The sequence below is a fragment of the Rhipicephalus microplus genome, chromosome 3 (assembly GCF_043290135.1).
Source record: "Rhipicephalus microplus isolate Deutch F79 chromosome 3, USDA_Rmic, whole genome shotgun sequence".
In the NCBI taxonomy this organism is placed as follows: Eukaryota; Metazoa; Arthropoda; class Arachnida; order Ixodida; family Ixodidae; genus Rhipicephalus; species Rhipicephalus microplus.
The window spans coordinates 55706882-55726349 of NC_134702.1; the positions used below are offsets into that span (position 1 = coordinate 55706882).

Genomic DNA, 19468 nt, shown 5'->3' on the forward strand with positions numbered 1-19468 from the left:
CATTTCATCAGCTCCCGCAATATTTCAGCGTATTATGGATAACGCGCTGAAAGGACTAAACGGCGCAACTTGTTATCTCGATGACATACTGATCACGGGCCACACAGAAGCAGAACACTTGCTCAACCTGGAAGCTGTGCTGAAGAGGCTATCAGAACGCGGATTTCGCGTCAAACCTTCGAAATGCGATTTTTTTCGCAATGCACTGCAGTACTTGGGTCACGTCATCACAAAACACGGTGTTCGCCCAACGGATGAAAAGTTGGTCGCAATTGAAAATGCACCAGCTCCAACAGACAAACCGCAGCTGCAGTCAGTGTTAGGACTCATAAATTACTATGGAAAGTTTGTTCCGAATCTGTCATCCCTACTCTTTCTTTTGAACAAGCTCTTGAGTAAGGACGAACCTTGGCAGTGGAACGCCGCTTGTCAAAGTGCGTTTGCGCAAGTAAAAAAACGGCTGTCGTCAAAACCTATTCTGATTCACTATGATCCCAGTTTGCCATTGCAGTCGTCATGCATTGCTTCTTCCTACGGAATAGGCGCAGTTTTGTCGCACGTTTTTCAAGGCCAAGTTCATCCAATAGCCTATGCTTCAAGAACGTTAACAAAAGCAGAACAAGGTTACAGTCAATTGGAGAAAGAAGCATTAGCGCTTGTTTTTAGAGTCAAGAAGTTTCATTACTACGTTTACGCACGGAAGTTTGTGTTGCTCACAGATCACAAGCCACTTGAGACGATCTTTGGCCCGAAAACAGGCATTCCTGCTATCACAGCTGCCAGACTGCAACGCTGGGCAGTCACGCTTTCTGCATATTCTTTTTCGTTGCAGTATCGCCCTTCAGCGCAGAACGTGGACGCTGATTGCTTATTTTTCATTTATTTTATTTATTTATACAATACTGCAGACCAATTTAATGGTCCAAGCAGGACGGGCAGAAAAAAAAGAATGTTCACGCACATACAATGCAATGCAAAAAAACAATGAAGCAACAAAACGCAGAATTCACTTGGAACTACAAAATAAACAAGCCACGGTGAAACCGACTTTTCGCACAAACATAGCAGGGTTTCCAATCCAAATAAAACTAGAAAATCACGCACAACTTCAAGAAACATTGCTGAAAACCCGAACGTCAGTAATTAAAAGTTTCTAAAATGATCGTGTAGGGCTGTCATAAAATTTCCACTAAAAATTCTTTCTGGCAATTTATTCCAGTCATCTACCGTGCGTGGAAAATATGAAAACTTAAAGGTATTTGTTCGGGCAAAGAATGGGGATAAACTGTGGCTATGTGTGTGTCGTGTTTTCCTCGTGGTGGACGGACTAATGAATGGAGTGGGTGATGATCCAGTCTTACACTTAATTAGGGATTCCATAAAAGCTAAGCGGGCAATTTGGCGTCTAATATGTAGTGGTTGGATTTTATTGAGTGCCATGATACCTGACGGAGAATCGCTTCTTTTATATTTATTATAAATAAAACGAACAGCCCTCCTCTGAACCTTCTCCAATTCGTTAATGTTTTTGTTCGTGTGCGGGTCCCAAACAACCGCTGCATACTCCAGTTTAGGCCTAATTATGGAATTATACGCTAAAAGCTTAACGTTACTAGGTGTACCTCGAAGTTTATGCCGCAAAAGACCAAGTTTTTTCAGCGCTGAAGAAGTTACCTGCTGAACGTGGTCGTTCCAATCTAATCTGGAGTTCAATACGATACCTAGGTATTTAAACTTACTAACCTCCTCGATTAAGGTGTTTTTATTTTGTACCGGAAAGTTATGGGGTTTTGTTTCCTTGTTATACGTAAAAGAACTGTTTTTGTAGTGCTAATTTTCATGCCCCATTTGTCGCACCAAGATGATATGTCACATAAAGCCCTATCTAGCCGATGTTGATTAGAAGCAGACTGCACTTCAGTATAAATCATGATATCATCCGCGAACATTCCAATATTCACAGTATCACCAACTACAGACACTAAATCATTAACATACAATAAAAAAAGCAGGGGCCCCAGCACACTTCCCTGGGGCACACCTGATGTCACTGTTAGAGAAGAGGAACAAGTACCATCGATGTCTACAAATTGCGTTCGATCTTTCAAATATGAATTAACCCAATTTACAAGTGTAGAAGGAATTCCTGCTTGTTTAAGTTTTAAAAGAAGGCTACCGTGAGGACCCCTGTCGAATGCCTTGCTTAAGTCTAAAAACAAAACATCAATTTGCCCGGAGTGATCTAAGATTGAACTAAAACTATGAACGGCGGTGACCAACTGCGTAACGGTAGAAAATCCCCTTCTAAAACCATGTTGGAAGGGACTCAATGTTTTATTTTTTTCCAGTACATTAAGAATATGGTTAGCTACAATATGTTCTATTATCTTGCAACAACAGCACGTTAAGGAAATTGGTCGATAATTGTCAACATGGAAACGGTCTCCTTTTTTAAAAACTGGAATTACCCTAGCCATAAGCCAATCATGGGGCAGCACGGACGTTCGAAAAGATTCACGAAAAATGACTGTCAAAAACCGAGCTAAAGATTCTGCATAGCGACGCAGAAAGGCGTTCGGGATTTCATCCGGGCCAGTAGTCCACTTAGGATCTAATCGCAGAAGCATTTCAATCGTGCCTTCCAATCCAGCAACCGGGAACAGACGGGCAAAAGAAAATTTTCTGGTTTTGCGCTTGGACAGCATGCCCGTCTGCAGTAAACAGATCGCAGAGGAAACTGCACGGGATCCAGTGTTCTGTCAAGTAGTGCAGTACATCTTGTCAGGCTGGCCCGCTAACGTATCTGCGAACCTGAAACCTTTTTTTCTGCAGGAAACTAGAGCTTTCTTTATATCAAGGTTGTGTCATGCTGGGAATGCGTGTGGTGGTACCAGAAAAATTCCGTAAATTTGTCCTAGATGAATTACATGAGGGGCATCCGGGAGTGGTGCGCACAAAAGAGCTTGCAAGAAGCTGTGTGTTGTGGCCAAATATCGATCATGACATAGAGATATGTGTCGGCTCTTGTCACGCGTGCGCAGAGACGCGCAGTTTGCCATTGAAAGCGCCGCTCCATCCATGGTCCTGGCCGACGCGTCCTTGGCAAGCCTACCCATGGACTCTGCAGGTCCAATAAAAGGTATATCATACTTAGTAGTAGTTGACGCCCATTCCAAGTGGCCAGAAGTATGTTCCATGACCACCACTACTTCAGAGGCAACCATTGCTTGCATTCATGAACTTTTCTGCAGATTTGGATTTCCAGAAACACTCGTGTCTGACAACGGAAGCCAGTTCATTTCTGCAGAGTTCCGAGCCTACCTCAAGCACAGGGGCATCCGGCACGTAAGAACCGCACCGTATCACCCAAGTAGCAACGGACTGGCTGAACGTTTTGTTCAGACTTTGAAGTCAGCGCTCCGCAAGATCAGTCCGAGGAGCGCTAGTGAGGAGTTAGCCGACTTCCTTCTGGCGTATCGTAATACGCCTCATGCTACGACAGGGGAGGCCCCTTCCACTTTGCTCCTGGGGAGACGCCTGCGGACCAGACTAGACCTGTTACGACCAGCGGTCGAGAACAGAGTGCGCCAGCGCCAGTTCGACCAGACAAGGCGTCACCCATGTCGCAGCAACGTCATCGCTGTTGGTGATGCCGTTCGTTGATTGATGATTTGATTGATATGTGGGGTTTAACGTCCCAAAACCACCATATGATTATGAGAGACGCCGTAGTGGAGGGCTCCGGAAATTTAGACCACCTGGGGTTCTTTAACGTGCACCCAAATCTGAGCACACGGGCCTCCTTCATTTCCGCCTCCATCGGAAATGCAGCCGCCACAGCCAGGATTCGAACCCGCGACCTGCAGGCCAGCAGCCGAGTACCTTAGCCACTAGACCACCGCGGCGGGGCGGTGATGCCGTTCGTGTGCGCAATGTCCGATCGGGACCAAAGTGGCTGTGTGCAACAGTTCTTGCCCGTACGGGACCAGTGTCATATCGGTTAAGTGTAGTGATTCCTCGTGGTGTGTTCCAGTGGGTGCGTCACCAAAATCACATCCGCAACGATAACACCGGCATCACCACGGAGTTCGAACTACCCTTCAGTGAAAGGCAGCAAGAAGTTGCCACACAGGTCCCGACCTGCGACTCATCACATGACGTCGACAGCTCGCTCACCTCACAAAGTGAACCGGCGGACACTGCAAACGCTCCTAGCGAACGTCGCTACCCGCAGAGACAGCGTCGCCCACCTGATCGCTTTGTGCCGTAAACTTCTTGGACAATGCTTGGGGATCCAACTAAGTGTGGGGGGATGTCGCATGTCTGTACACGCGCGCTTTTGCGATACACTGTCACGCGGCCCATATCGCAACACCCTCGCCCACGATGTGAATAAAAGCGCTTGGCGCGCGTTGGGCCGGGGGCATGTTCCTTCGGCACTCTTGGTTATCGCTATGTTGCTGGCATGCGAATAAAGCATGTTTGAGTACTGGCGGCGTCTTCATACCCGGAAGCCCTGGAACACGACAGAGTATTAAACTGGAAACCACTGGGATTGTAGATTGAAAGAATTATAGGGATATATTAGCGTGTATTTCATTTGTAGTCTCTGTGTACTTGAAGCAGTATACTAAACTGAAACCAGTGTAATTGTTTGTTGCAAAGTATTGTCAATAAAGTGAAACTGAAAAAATAATAAACATTTGAGGTGTTGCATGTGTAGTGTACGTATACGTGAACATGTTACACATCTGGTGAAAAAGTTGTGTGGCAGAAGAAAAGTTTATAAGTTTTATTTGCCTATTAAATAAATGCAATATGCAAGGACAGCAAGGCTTCGTTTTCTGAAACGCACATTATGCATATACTTTGAAGTATATATAGATCCAGCACAAGTTCATACACGATTGTGCGTGTTTATATTTTCGCCCACACGCAATGAATGGAGCTCGACAGGTGGCGCACCATTGATAATCAGGACCACTTTCTTCAAGTACTGTGTAATCAGTGCATGCTGATATCTAATAGTGCCGTCTAAAAGAATACTGGCACCTCTGCCATGGGCACTCAACACCCTTGTGCACCCTCCTCAGAGGGTGCTAAAAAAGTGAACGACATCGAAGGCACCCTTCCTTAAGGGTGTTTTTGTAACACCCTACAGTTTTTTTACATGTACACCCTATTCTAAGGGTGCATGGAAAAGCACCCTTTTCGGAAGGTGCTGAATTAACAACCCTAGGGTGTCGGCCACGGGACAAGCTCATTTACACCCTTCTGGGTGTAAAAATTTTTACTGTGCAGGAGGCCATTCTGCCATATTTTTCTGATATTTGTGGTGGTAAATGTTTTATTTTATTTGTCTTACTTTTTCAATGAGTGACAGTATACGAAACAAAACTGATTCAGTGTGACTGAATCAGTTATTTCAAAATACTTCCAAAAGAACACGTTTTTGCCGCCACAATGTATTATCTCATAAAGAACAGTCATCTACTTAACATTGTCTTTAGTGTGCGAGTGATCTTATAATGTTGTTTGGCATTTGATCGCCACTCCGGCGAACTTCGATTGGTCACGTAGCCTTCAATGCTTGAGTTGATGGTGGGCTCAGGGACCACTTTTTCAAATGTGTTGATAGGTATACAGGAGTTCGGTCGCACTGAATATCCAGTCGCCAACTGTTTGCAAAATGCACCTTCGTCCCAATAAATGTGAGCAAGCACCATTAAGAAAAAAAAACAGTACGCACTCAAAGTACTCTAGGACGTCAGTCATCTCCAGTTTTCACTGACCTTAGTACAGACATATATAGAAGAGATTAGGAGACATGCCCAACAAGGGGTGTTTCACTGAGCTGCGGCCTGGCGACGGATTTTCTTTGTTTTCCAGCAGCAATCGTTTTGGCACCAATCCAGCAACGAAGCCACTTCAGTGGACCCTGCCGCGTTTCCAATTAGGGGCTGTGTATTTGACGGTCCAGCGGCAAGTAAAAAACAAAGAAACGACACGCAAACAGAAAACATAAACACTGGACTGAGTTGTTTCGAGCAGTGTCCCAACAAATACCAGACATGGAGCTCTCGCTCACCCCCATGTCTCGCATTCCTCTTTTTACATTTATTCTGCTTCGATAGTCTTTCCTGGCGTTGCAATATATCTCGCCTTCTAACGTTCGTTTTGTGCATTTTCGCAGCCTGCGTATGGCGAACTATGTTTAAACTGGCGGTTCTTGCTGTTACCTTACTTCCCTTCGTGCGTCGCACTTTTTTCTTTTTCAGTAGCGTTTGAATCAGCAAAACTGTCGGACTTGACGGATATATCACGGAGCTTCCTTGCGTTTCACACGTGGCTCCAAAGCAGGCGTCAGAAATTAGTTGTTGGCGTGATAATGATGATGATATGTAGGGCTTAACGTCCCAAAACCACCATATGATTATGAGAGACGCCGTAGTGGAGGGCTCCGGAAATTTCGACCATCTGGGGTTCTTTAACGTGCACCCAAATCTGAGAACACGTGCCTACAGCATTTTCGCCTCCATCGAAAATGCAGCCGCCATAGCCGGGATTTGATCCCACGACCTGCGGGTCAGCAGGTGAGTACCTTAGCCACTAGACCACCGCGGCGGGGCAGTTGTTGGCGTGAATACAAACAAATTTTGGGTTTAAACTAACCGAGCATGCATGCAAGCATGGAAAAATGCAGTGTAACCGTTTTGTTGTAATCACGGTTCAAAATAATTACGACATTCACCAAACTACTTTGTTGAAGGCCGTCTTCTTCTATTCATCAGTTGCATTACGATGTGGGTTCTTGGTTCCTCGCCGTGCACTTGAATCCTTAGGTTCTTGAACCTTAGGTTCTTTACCGTGCGCATAAATCCAAGCACACGGGCCTGCAGCATTTTCGCCTCCATCGAAAAGGCTGTTGCCGCAGCCGGGACTCGATCCCGCGACGTGCGGCTCTGCAGCCGAATGCCTTAGCCACTAGACCACCATGGGGAGCAAAGCTGAGCAAGTAGCTCAATTCATCTAGGAGGACTATTCCCAGTGTAATGCTGCTGTTCGTAGCGTGTGGAGATCGCCACTCAGTCTAGTTAATATAGATCGTTCATCTCTACGCAATTCTTACGTAGCGCAGCCTGTGGTAAGCTAGTATTCCTTTTGAAAGTGTTTCTCTTCTGTTGCATTATTGTAAATCTTCAATGTAATAAATAATTATCAGCCCTTGACGGCAATTCTCTTCAGAAATTTCCGAATATAAACTATGGAATGGCAAATTCTCAATGTAAGTGTAAACCGTGGAACAGCATTTCTCCAGACAATGTAAGCAGCCGGCGCGGCTGTTTATTTTTCATTAATATGTAATGCGTAAGCTCTTCATGCGTTTTCCCAACAAGACGTGCGTGTAATCCTATTTGATGGCAAACGCTTGCTGGGTGCCTTTATGCGAATTTTTCGACAATGTAAATATTTGGGAATGCTGAAGAAAACTATCTCAGCATGGTCCGTGTAATTTGACAGAATGTAACTTAGAAGTTAGCGCACGTGTCTTTCGTGTCCTTCTTGTCTCTGTGTCGTCGTTTTGTTCTCGCGCTATAACTATCGTCTTGACAGAATGTAGTTATTTATTTACTTCGTGTAGGGCTCCTTAAGAGATTTCGCTGAGGTTTACAGAAACATTTCCGCTCTTGTCGGGAACACAGTTGTTGTGCATTGTTTCCAGGATTCAATAGAGCGGCCTTTATTTTCATTAAATTCTATCAGTTCAGTGATACTTCTGGCACTAGTAAGTGACTTAATAATGCCTACGTTCAATTTCGTTCGCAGTAGACGTTTCCAAAGCTGCTTTTTTCACTAAAAATATTTGGAACATAGTGAGCTCTGCAGTGTCTACGTTAATTATTTATGATAAACTATGTAGCGCATTTATTGTGAATCAGAAGGCCTCATAAATAGTGTCGGTACTGTACTGCGACTGTCATACATGAGCATCTCTAAAATCAAGTCACACGAACTATGTTAATATGACTCCTAAGCGTAAGTTAACGCAGTGCCCCTTTGCCAAAACATTACGGGCAGTGCTCCCATAATATTCAAAGTTTCCATGGGAAAATACGCGTGAACAAAGAGTCGCCCTCTTCGCAAGCATTCTTTTTTATCCAAATATAGTTCTATTTCCTGTACGAAATAAAAAATCAGGCTAACTGGTCTTTCATCTCAATTTCCTTAAACACCGTTCAGAGAGCTCTTGATGCCCAGCTCATCAGCATCTCACTTTGAACTTTGCCTCCTGAACGCTTGAACTCGGCCTCTTGGAAAACAACAGCTATCTCTCTAACTTACTTAGTGCCCTTTGATCAGCTTGAAATGTCGCGAAGTACGCTCATCAATGTTTTACTTCATAAGAATGATGTTCTCCAAGGCGCGAAGCTCCTAACGCAGTCCTGAAGCTTTTGTCAGTTCCTAACCTTTCTATCTCGCTTCCTACACGATCATCAATATTTTTCTTCTTTTTTTTCCTTTTCCTCGGTATTGGCACGGGTAATAAAAAAAACACTTGCACAAACTTTATGTTGAATACACTTAGATTTCTTTTCTGTACACTTATTTTGATAAAATAAAGTCACAATTCAATGCAGTTTTACGCAATTCTGACATTATTGATGCTAGAACACTTCACCACTACGTCAAAAGTATGTGTAGTGCCTAGTAGTTGAAGGAGAATATAAAAAGTTTTGAACCGAGAATAGTGAGAATAAAAAAGTGGGAGTCATGGCTCAAAGAAATTGACAGGAAGGCTTTGCAATTTAAAAGGTCATGCTCTTCGAGGTCTTTATTTCAATTTAATTGATTAAGCCATAGTTCCCAGATAACAGCGTTGCCACATCCAAGTCGCTTTCGCCTTCCTCCTTTCGGGAAGGTCATCACGTGCCAACAACTTCTTCGTCAATGCACAGAAGTTCAGTTTGCGTCGCAGATGCCATCCTCAACAAGCCCCACCCTCTCTTTTTTTTCAATGCTAGCTGTTATCCGTTTCTCTTTATCGATAGGCACGCCTTGACTCGCCTTCTTGTTCTTGTTTTTGTTTTTGTTGACCTTCTCTTGTGGCACTTGTCCACTGTGGAGTATTGGCTAACAATTAAGTGTATTTGCTTTCATTTCCATTCTCCCCCTTTTTTTTGGAGGGGGAAGAAGAAATCATAGTTCTGACGCTGAGCCCCGAAATCTAATTCCAACCCCCGGCAGCAATTCAAACTGCTTCCTTTCCTATTATAAGCTCTTGAGCTACGAATTTCTGTGCAGCATTTCTTCAATGATACCAAAGCCAATAAATTTCCAAAGCACGCTCTATACCCCCTACAGAGTTTTCTCTGCTATTGTCGTTTTCCGCCTCTCTTTTACCTTTTTGATTTTATTTGCCAAGACTGCTGGCAGCAGGACCCACTACATCGGTGCAATCGTCTTACTGTGCTGAGCCAGAGGTATTGCTCCAGCGATTTGCGAAATTCGGGGCCTCAAAATTTGATCGTAAGCTAAAAAAGAAACAGTACTGCTATCAATGTCAGCACATCCGCATCGTTTTCGTGCGTCCTCGATGTAGGTGATAAACTACCCTGGTGGTTTCGGTATGAAATGTGTGAGAAAGGTAACAGACTTTTTTTTTTCCTCAGGGCTGTTTATCTTATATTTTATGTGATACCTCAAGGCGCATCACAAAACATGTCTGCTGGTTTTGATCTTGTTGTTCAAGAACGTTGAAAATTATTTACTTCACATGAAAAAATAGTTCATATTTCACGAATTATTGAAATCAATATTATGCGAAGCCTGGGCACCTTAGTGTAATTTTTTTTGAATAAGATTTTACAAAATGGCGCTAAATATATGCAAATACATATGTTAATCAGCCGCATGTGTATTACATAACCATTTTTTTTTACAGTTGAGTAACGATTCTGATGGCAACATGGGTATTTTCAACACCAGAAGCGGTGAGCTGTTATGTAGCGCTTGCTCCTGCGATCGCGGTAGCACTCACCAACTTCATTGGATGTAGTGCTTAAGATTGCAATTTATGCTAACCCGACGTGACATTTGAATCATATGTGTATATAAGTAATGTTTATAAACTAAGATAGCCAGATCACGGTCGTGGATTCTATTCCAGCCATGAAAGTCGCATTTCGATGGCTGCAAAATAATTGAGAACCACGTACAGTGCTATGTCAACGCACGTTAAGGAACACCAGATGGTCAAACTTTCCGAAGCCCTCCACTACGGCGTCCGTCATAATCATATCGTGATTTTGATACGTAAAGTCTTACATATTATTAATAACTGCAGTGACGCGTTTACAGGTAAGAGCCGCATCACAGAATAAAGTTGAAATGCATACAGTTTGCGAGATGTCAACGGTTAATGTTACCTACTCATGAATTGCTCATCCTCATACGGACTACACTCAAAGCACCCTTACTGTGCGTGTAGTGCTGTATAGTTTGCCAAGCTACGGCTGAATGGAAATATTGAGAAGACGAACCTCGAACATGCTAAAGGGTCACCGTCCTTACGCACTCTGTCTGACGTCATTTACAACGACATAAAAAAAACAGAAATGGTGCGTGTCATCACAAGACGTGAAATAATAAATGAGACGCGAAGAAATTAGTGTGCATAGTTCATGGTGCAGCTGACGCGTTTCACAAATGCCCGAAGGGCACTCAGGGCACGCAAGAGCATACCGACCAGTCGAGCCGCGTAAGCGGCTTAGAAGTTTTTCGAATACAGCGAGAACTTGCGATTATTGTTGCCGAGCAAACGCTCTGCCAATTTGAACCGCGAATCCATGATATTCAACATCGCCTTGAAATTCGTTGCTACTCCATTTCTCTGGCTAATCGCTTGCCCAGTGCGTTCACGGTCAGCACGTCGTAAAACGCACTGCTGAATGCATGCACCACCACGTGCGTGACTATTTATTGACTCTACAAGCTGCTTTGTCATTCCATGAGAAGAGGTCCGCTTTGGACATCACCAACATTTATAGTCATGTGCACTGGGGCGTAGGGAGGCGTAGGGGGTCGCCGTTCCTTCAATATACACAATAGCGAGTGGCAAGTCAGCCTTTGGATTTACTATAAGTCCTGGCTAAGACGGGCAAGTCCCGCCCTTCATTATAGTGCGTCAGTTATGGCCATGCAGCCTCTCGACAATATGTGGAGGCCGAAGTGCGCTTATGTTGCTTACCAGCAATGGTTTACTGCCAACCATGACCCCCGAAAGCCGGAAACAGGTCGTTGTGAGCAGCATGTCTTAGCTTGATTTTCGTTTTCATTCATCGAGTAGCTTGTTCTCTTTCGGACTCATCCAATATGGAGAGGGGGCTGCATTAATCCTCGCTGCTCTCCCTTTCAACTCTGTGGACCACTCTGCGCACGCCTATGCCAGCACGGCCCTTGCACTCGATGAGTGTGCGAAAAACACCACTCAACCATGACTCCATTTGTGCTTTCGCAAGAATTGTGTTTACATTTAGCAATTTTCGGACGAAGAGTACTACTTTGCTTTTTCACGGCGAGTGAGTCCTGCTAACAAATTCGATTGTGCTGTGAATGTTATTTTGCGTGCGTGCGTGCATTTATCGTCATTCCATTTCTGTTTTTTTTCGATGTCCTTCTCTATTTAGCAGACTGTAATAGCCAACAAACGTGCGTTCACACAACTCAGCGCACCTAGCCTCTCAGCTGCTCTGTAACTCAGCAACTCAATCTGCTTCGCCTGTATGAAAATGCAGCCGGCCATGACGGCTGGCTTGGCTTCCAAGCTGTGGCCTAGCGATTAACTGCTGAAACCCATTATCACTAAATGAGTAGGAAATCGAGAGTGGGAAGCCAGCAATTATTCTTCGCTACTCTCGTTTGGTACCTGTTATGAAGCAGAGACAACAGAGGAGAATTCTTTGCCTCGTGCCAAACTATTCAGCAGTATGTTGGGTAGCAGTTGACAAAACAGCTCAAAACCACAAAACGCATTCAGCTTTGCACTGAAACATTTTCATACCATTTATAGCTGAGCTTGCCACTTTTCTGGGTCCCGGTTTTTGCATAATGCGGAGGTCAGTAAGCTACACCTGGAACACCGCCGGCATTAGCAGTCCTGAAACGGAAATTTCTTAATCATTAACATCGCAGACACCTGCATATGAACGGTTTTACTTAAATAGTGTTTTGAGTGTAATAAATTTCTATTTTCCACATCACGCCACTGTTTTCTCGGTGGCCTCTTGCACAATACTTTACGAGCAGTAGTCGTTGAAGAAGTAATATATACGTTATCAGCAGACAAGATAACATAAAAAACATGCCGACAACGTAAAATATTATGCGTTCGCAAGAAGTGCGATGTCGATAACTTTCGTTTAATTTCGTGGTAGCATGAATCCTATTATGGGCTCCTTCGAAGATGTCGCTGCTCAGTAGAGGTCGAGTGTTTGCAGTCTATTTGGCATAATGCTTCAGATTCAATTGCGAACAAACGACCAGGTCATCGCAAGAATCTCAAGCACAAGTAATGCGATTCACGTCTGAACAAAGTGAGTGCGGGTCACTTTATTAAACAGTAGCACTTCGAGGTAAACCTTAGAGTGCTACTCTTTTACCAGCTCCCGTTAGCTAAAGCACTGCGACTGCCGTGTTTCCAAAAAAGTAAAAAAAGTGAAAATGAAACTTGGTTTCTTTCTGATAAAAATTTTTGGCGATGTAAGAATTTGTTCTCACAACTGCAGTCATACAACAACTTTTACATCAGAGGTGAATGCGACACATCTTCGGGGAGCAGCACATGGCACCGCTCCTACAATGAAACGTCCCATACCACCGGAAAACAGAAGAGGTGGGGCTGACGTCTCAGTTCGATGACGCGTGAACGTGTTTTCTTGAGCGCGAGAAATGAGCGTGATAATTGAAATGAGCTTGATAATGGGGCAGAATAAGCTATGTGATTCGATCCCTGCTCACGGCAAGTTATCGTTTCATCCACTTTTCTTTCTTCACATTTACACTAAAACTAGCTCTAATATTATTGCATATACTTTCTTTGGCATATTGTCTGTCAGTTTTCATTAATATTGTTTCTAACAATGCAAAAAAGCCTTTAGGTTAACCCTTTTTTCTTTATTCATATAGAAGGTATCGATCTGGCAGAGTTAGTGCCTTCAGATGGTATTCGAGGGTTTATTGATCAGCTTCCAGCTCATAATAAGATTACATGTTACGTGACACCATTGGCAAAAAACAAGTGTCCCAGAATCACCGCAAAGGCAACAGGCGCCGCTGACTGACGCTCCCATGTTTAATGCACATACATATCCATTAAAGTGGATGGTGGGATAGCCGCCGTTGTACCTCAGTTGGTAGAGCGTCGAACGCGTTATCCGAGGGTCTCAGGCTCGGTATCTGCCCATGGCAAGTTAACATTTCATCCTGTTTTTCTTTCTTCACATTTAAATTACAACTACTTCTAATAATATTATCTATACTTTCCTTGCTATAATTGTCTGTCAGTTTCCATTATTCTAGTAATACGAGGTTATTAATAAGCTTCTAATTCGTAGCTCGTAATAAATAGATAGTTATTAATGAGCCATACAATAGTGTTCCAGGCACCACTTTAGGCGAGTTTATACCATCCTACTTGTCACCTTTCCAAGACAGCTGGCAAGCGACATATTGCGATAAGGAACCAAGTCCTACCACAGGTATATAGATTAGGCTACGCGGGAACGGCCATCTTAGGTTCGAATAGAACGAACAGCAGATGTTGATGACGGTAAAAAACTGCAGTTGGCCAATAAGAATAAAACTGTGAATGGCGGTTAGCTGTGCAAACAAACGTTCTAAAATGTTAAAGCATCATATCTGGGAGACATCTGAAGTGAAGCGGGCCTTTATTGCAGAACGCTTTTGCCGAACCGGCCTCGAGAGTCACTTTGGTATTTTCTTGACAAATGTTTCGCAAAGAGGTCTCTCTAAAAAAACAACTGATATAAGAGCTGGGTCATGCTGGGAGGAAGAGCGGCATAGCACAAAGAGCCTCATCCAAAAGCCCGACCTTATTTTGATTTATTCGTTGTTTTTTAGAAGCTTACTACATACTCATCGTAGCTCTTATACTGCCATAAAGGAAGGCAAATGTGAAGCCGTGCCATTCATTCTCTGTGGAACCCGTCAGCGCAAGACTTCGCGTGCTTCGAGCATGGTTTACGCTTGTCCTTCTGAGGTTATTTCGTAGGCGCGAGTAAAACTTCTCTTCAATTTCGCTTTGGCTCATAAATTCTCGTCAGGCATGCTGGGAAGTCTGTACGGGCTGACACGGCTGCTTGTTTTCTTCAATATCTTTCTGGGATGATGTAGATTCGCCTTATGACCGACTGTCTCTTGCAGCCGCTCTGTTCCTTGTCATTGTTCATCTTGTAGCTGCATTCTCTCACATATTCTTCCACGATTTGTGAACTTTCACTCAGCAAGCTATGCTTGATGAGTGCGCGAATGGTTCTAGCAGTAACACCAAAAGGAGCGCCACACTACGGTGCTGCGATTTTTGTTTTGTTCCCTTAAAGTCATTATTCTTTTCTAGCTCTACTGAAAACAAAACAAAAATATAACTTAGAAAGGTTATCCGCTCATATTTTTGCCATTGAAAGACTTCTTCATTGACGACATATATGTAACATAAGACTCTACTTTTCTTGAGACTTAAGATATTAACCACATTTCAGAGATAAACGCTGTTTGCTGGCTTATCTATGTCCATTGATTGATTGATATGTGGAGTTTAACGTTACAAAATCACTATATGATTATGAGAGACGCCGTAGTGGAGGGCTTCGGAAATTTCGACGACCTGGGGTTCTTTAACGTGCACCCAAATCTGAGCACACGGGCCTACAACATTTCCGCCTACCATCGAAAATGCAGCCACCGTAGCCGGGATTCGATCCCGCGCCCTGCGGGATCAGCAGCCGAGTACCTTAGCCACTTGACCACCGCGGCGGGGCGTTATCTATGTCCATGTACAAATGTGGATAGCGGAGGCTTTTGCAAAAACGCAAAAATAAACAGCAGTGCATGCCAGAATCCCAAATCCAATTACTAAGTTCATATAGCAGGAGATACGAAAACAGGAAAAAGAAATCTTGTCGCGTCCCAAATAAAGTCACCTGAACAACTAACGACTCTCTTTTTTGGAGAATAATTGAAGTGAAACCAAAGTCCTAAAAAGGCCGTCTTTGTACCGATCTGTACGGACACGTTATCAACGTCAAAAGCAAGTTTATTGTATAATAATGTTTTCGCTGTTCTGTGTTACTTATTACACTTTGTGACAATCGCGGTTGTTCTGGCTACAAAGCTTCAGAAGCAAAGTGACTCGCTTAATTTATCAGCACCAGAAAATAGAAAGAAAACTTCCGACCACTCAGTACCACGCGCCACACACGAACACATGCACACACGGACATGCACAAGCACACGCGTGCACACACACACTGACAGGTACCCGCTTGGTATGACGTCGCTAGTGATAAATATGATTTGCAGCCAAAAAGGCAGACGGAAACATTCATTTTGGAGATGTTACCTTACGTGGAGGGTACCGAAAATGTTTAGCACTTTGGGTTTGTTAACATGCACGCAAGTTTAAGTACACGGACCTCTAGTATTTTGCAACCATCAGAATGCAACGGCCTGCTTTAAAACCGCTATTTTCGGGCCAGCGCCTAAGCGTCATTATATGCATACCAGTGCACAGCACCGTGTCGACACGCACGAAAACAAACTAATAGCATGTTATTTTTTATAATAGGCGTCATTGAATGAGAAACATTGTAGGCACTTCCTGACACAACCTTTGCTTTTTTGTGTGCGTGTACTATCCAGTGCGATTAAAGGCTGTTGATTAATCATACCGCTAGCTGGCGTTTCAGTGAGAGCACTGCTTTACGGCAAGAGCAAACACGTTGGGCCGACCCGGTTTGTACCTCAGGCATGTGTAAATCACATTCATTGACGCGCTAGGACGGGTGCATACTCGCTGATCATGAGAAGGCGCCAGTTCAACTCGGGACTGTTTTGGGGTTACTGTCAAGCATTTCAAGCGTCAGTTCTGTCTCAAACTTAGTGGCACTGATTACCTTGGTCTGTAATAACATGATATACACCACTTACATATTGATTGGTAAGGTTGTAGCTGGCATGTCAATAATTACATCAGATATGGTTATAACAAGGAATTCATTACTATTATTGTAATTATCCTGGTTCTTGTTTGCACAGTCCTAATTAACGCGATCTTAGTCAACAAGGTCCTAATAGATTGGTTTTAATAACTTCAACCATATTTAGCACCATCGTAATCAGCATGATTTCAATAAGCTCGGTCTCGGCTTTACAGGCTTTATCACATGGTTTAAGTTAGATGTAGCCTAATTAGCTTACTCCTGACTTGGCAGGCGTATCACCCAGCCCAGCAATTATCTTACTCCTGACTTGGCAGGCGTATCACCCAGCCCGTCAACTCATCAGCCAGGGGCGCGTGCTTGGGGTGTGAGCAAGAAGACGAACACAACGATGAAGAGACGAAGTAGACGATGATTAAGAAGAAGAAGTGGGTGTGCGTCGACGAAGCAATGCGCTAGAATGCCGTGAGCATCAATGTTTCGTTCTGAAATTTGTAACACATTCACTTCACAACCTCAATTATTCTAAAAGTGAATAAAAGTTTATAAGGCTACTCAATTATGGGTCAATCCCCCACAGTGAGCATGTGCCACAGGAGAAGGTCAATAAGAACAAGTGCAGGTCAGCTATGATCATTATACACGTAGCCTCGGAGATTAGCACCAGCCGCGATGTTGTCTGCCGCTCGGCCGCAACTATATATCTCAATGTTCATGGTGCTACTGATTCTAAAGTATACTTAGCGCAGACATCCAACGCCTAAAGATGAATGTGAACAGCCCGTTACTCTAAGTAAAAATGTCAGACATAATTTAGTGCAATGCTGCACTAAATGAAACGGGAATTGAATGAAAGAAGGTTCCTCTGGTTTAAAGGCATTATCCAACATCGGCGACCGCATTTGACTTGACGCCACGCTCCAATGGCACGTTGCTTGCACTGAGGAATGTATTTTAGCTTTTTGTTTCGTTAGATCGTTCAAAAGAGGGTGACACAGAAGCTCGGAAGGATCTCTACTTTCGCCAAACAAGGGCCACCCTGCGTAGTGCGCAATGTAGCGATTACACAGAACCCGCATTTTACAATTAGTTCAATGGAAGGCCTCTCTCATAAATAAGATTCCGGGGCAGTTTTAGTTTTTTATTTTTAAAAACCATTGGTGATTCTATCACTAGTTTCACAAACATTTTCTCAGATGCTGGGACTGGCTCATATTCTATAGTCGGCCTCAACACGGGAGTGAAGAATATTTTGCATCATTACGGCAGAGCATAGTTATCGCAGAAAAGAAGCTGTTATATAGAGTTTCCGTGCCCAATATCCTTCGCGCGAAAGCGGAATGAAAATCGGAAGCGTTTGCAAGCACCTCCAGTCCACAGAGTAGACATTAATGGCCATTTTAAAATAGAGCATAGAAAAAGCGCTATTGCTTTCGCTGCCTCAAGACTACGGTCCACGTGCTTGACTCGTCTACAATAACGTTTTTAATTTGGTTGTAGATACGGAGCGTCATATTTATTACATTGCCATGAAGAAGCAACGGGAAAAATTGTTGCGAGACACGACTGTATAGAATGGCTTCATAAGCATGCCAGCATTTGTTTCCATGCCCCGCCGCGGGGGTCTAGTGGCTAAGGTACTAGGCTGCTGACCCGCAGGTCACGGGATCGAATCCCGGCTGCGGTGGCTGCCTTTCCGATGGAGGCGGAAATGTTGTAGGCCCGTGTGCTCAGATTTGGGTACACGTTAAAGAACCCCAGGTGGTTGAAATTTCCGGAGCCCTCCACTACAGTGTCTCTTATAATCTTATGGTAGTTTTGGGACATTAAACCACACATATCAATCAATCATTTTGTTCCCATGTAAGTGTCGTCTAACACACAAAAAAAACGGATATCAGCAAAACATGCTCTCTCCAAAGGCACGCCATTTCTAAGCACCGTATTTCTAGTACTAGCCTATTGGCATTTCTAAATTAATTAAAAAGTTGTCTAAGTAATAAAGTCAGTGGTAATGATACTAATGAATCATCTACCCCGCTCTCGTCTCATCCTCAAACTGACTTGGCGTTTACTGTGTTCAGCAGGCACCATTTCCAGAAATGAACACAAGCAAGAGCAGATAATTTTTCTGAAAGCTCACGTCGTTCTGAAGAAGCCAATACGGGGGCAGCTGGCGGACAGGCATTAAAGGGGTGGGAAGGGGGGAGGCGCTTGTTGTCGGAATTGAGAATGAAATAACTTTCGCTGACGTAGCAGTGAGAATATTCTTCGGTCAGCAGGATAGTTGTGGACCATAATTGGTAGCGAAGGACAAAGAGTTTTTTTATTTCTGGTAAAAAAAACACTTATTCGCACCGTATGTATCTATCAATCTCTAAACTATATTGCAGAGATAATCCCTTTCTCCTCCGGCTCGCCCGAAGGAAAACTGCTGCACCCATCTTAAATCAAATTTATTCAATCACTCTCTAGAATAAAAGCTTTAAGCTTTATTGTATATTTTACACATGTGGCAGCTTACTCGTTCTTCGAATTTTAAAGGTTGGGTGCCTGACGGCGGCACGTTTCCTCTTCATACACTAATTTATTCACATTTGTACCACAATAATACCAATATCGTCCCCTGTGCTTTCTTTGGCTTGATTGTCTGTTGATTCTCACTGAAGCTAAATTGTCATTGTTTTAATTTTTATCGCTGAATGATTGCGCGCTTGCGTGTATACGAAGCATAACGTTTTTGCGGCTGCCGGGTGCTAGGTGAGGCACTCACTCCAATGTTTTCAACGATTTTTAACTCCATGTGAGAAATATAGTCATGCATACTTGAAATACTGACAACCGTCATCTAAAACGTGGAAGAAGAAAGACATTATTTACGTGACAACCAGTAGTTATAAAAAAACATCGTGAACCTAAATATTATGCTACAGCGTCTAACAATGAAATGTCGGCCTTTCAATAAACCACACCGAGTCTTTTCTCTCAGTCCCTACGATTAATTCATTCTAGGTATTTCCGCATAAGTTAAAACACGTCTTAGGAGTTTATTTCTGATAAATAAACACAGCGAAATCACTAATTTGGCACGCCATTAACAAGGCTATCGAAAATCGCCAGGCCTAACTGTAGCGCAGGGATACGGAATATACTTTAGTGTAAATATAGTGCCGTTCTTCCTGCTTTGAAACACGCCAGCATTAGCCCCCCGAGCTGCCCTTAAAAGTGCCTCA

The 19468-nt window shown here is 43.6% G+C and overlaps 1 protein-coding gene across 1 annotated transcript; it reads left to right on the top strand.

Moving 5' to 3' along the window:
• The first annotated feature begins 946 nt into the window (after positions 1–946).
• LOC142802803 (uncharacterized) lies at positions 947–4714 on the top strand. Its single transcript, XM_075887850.1, has 2 exons — positions 947–3654; positions 3773–4714. The coding sequence occupies exons 1-2, from the start codon at positions 3013–3015 to the stop codon at positions 4268–4270; spliced, it is 1140 nt and encodes a 379-aa protein (XP_075743965.1). The 5' UTR covers positions 947–3012; the 3' UTR covers positions 4271–4714.
• The last annotated feature ends 14754 nt before the right edge of the window (positions 4715–19468 follow it).

Bases quoted from the DNA above. Each gene is read 5' to 3' on its own strand.
- LOC142802803 (XM_075887850.1), top strand. From the start codon at position 3,013: ATGTGTCGGCTCTTGTCACGCGTGCGCAGAGACGCGCAGTTTGCCATT. The intron at 3,655-3,772 runs GTTCGTTGATTG...GGGGTTCTTTAA, and splicing joins TCATCGCTGTTGGTGATGCC to CGTGCACCCAAATCTGAGCA.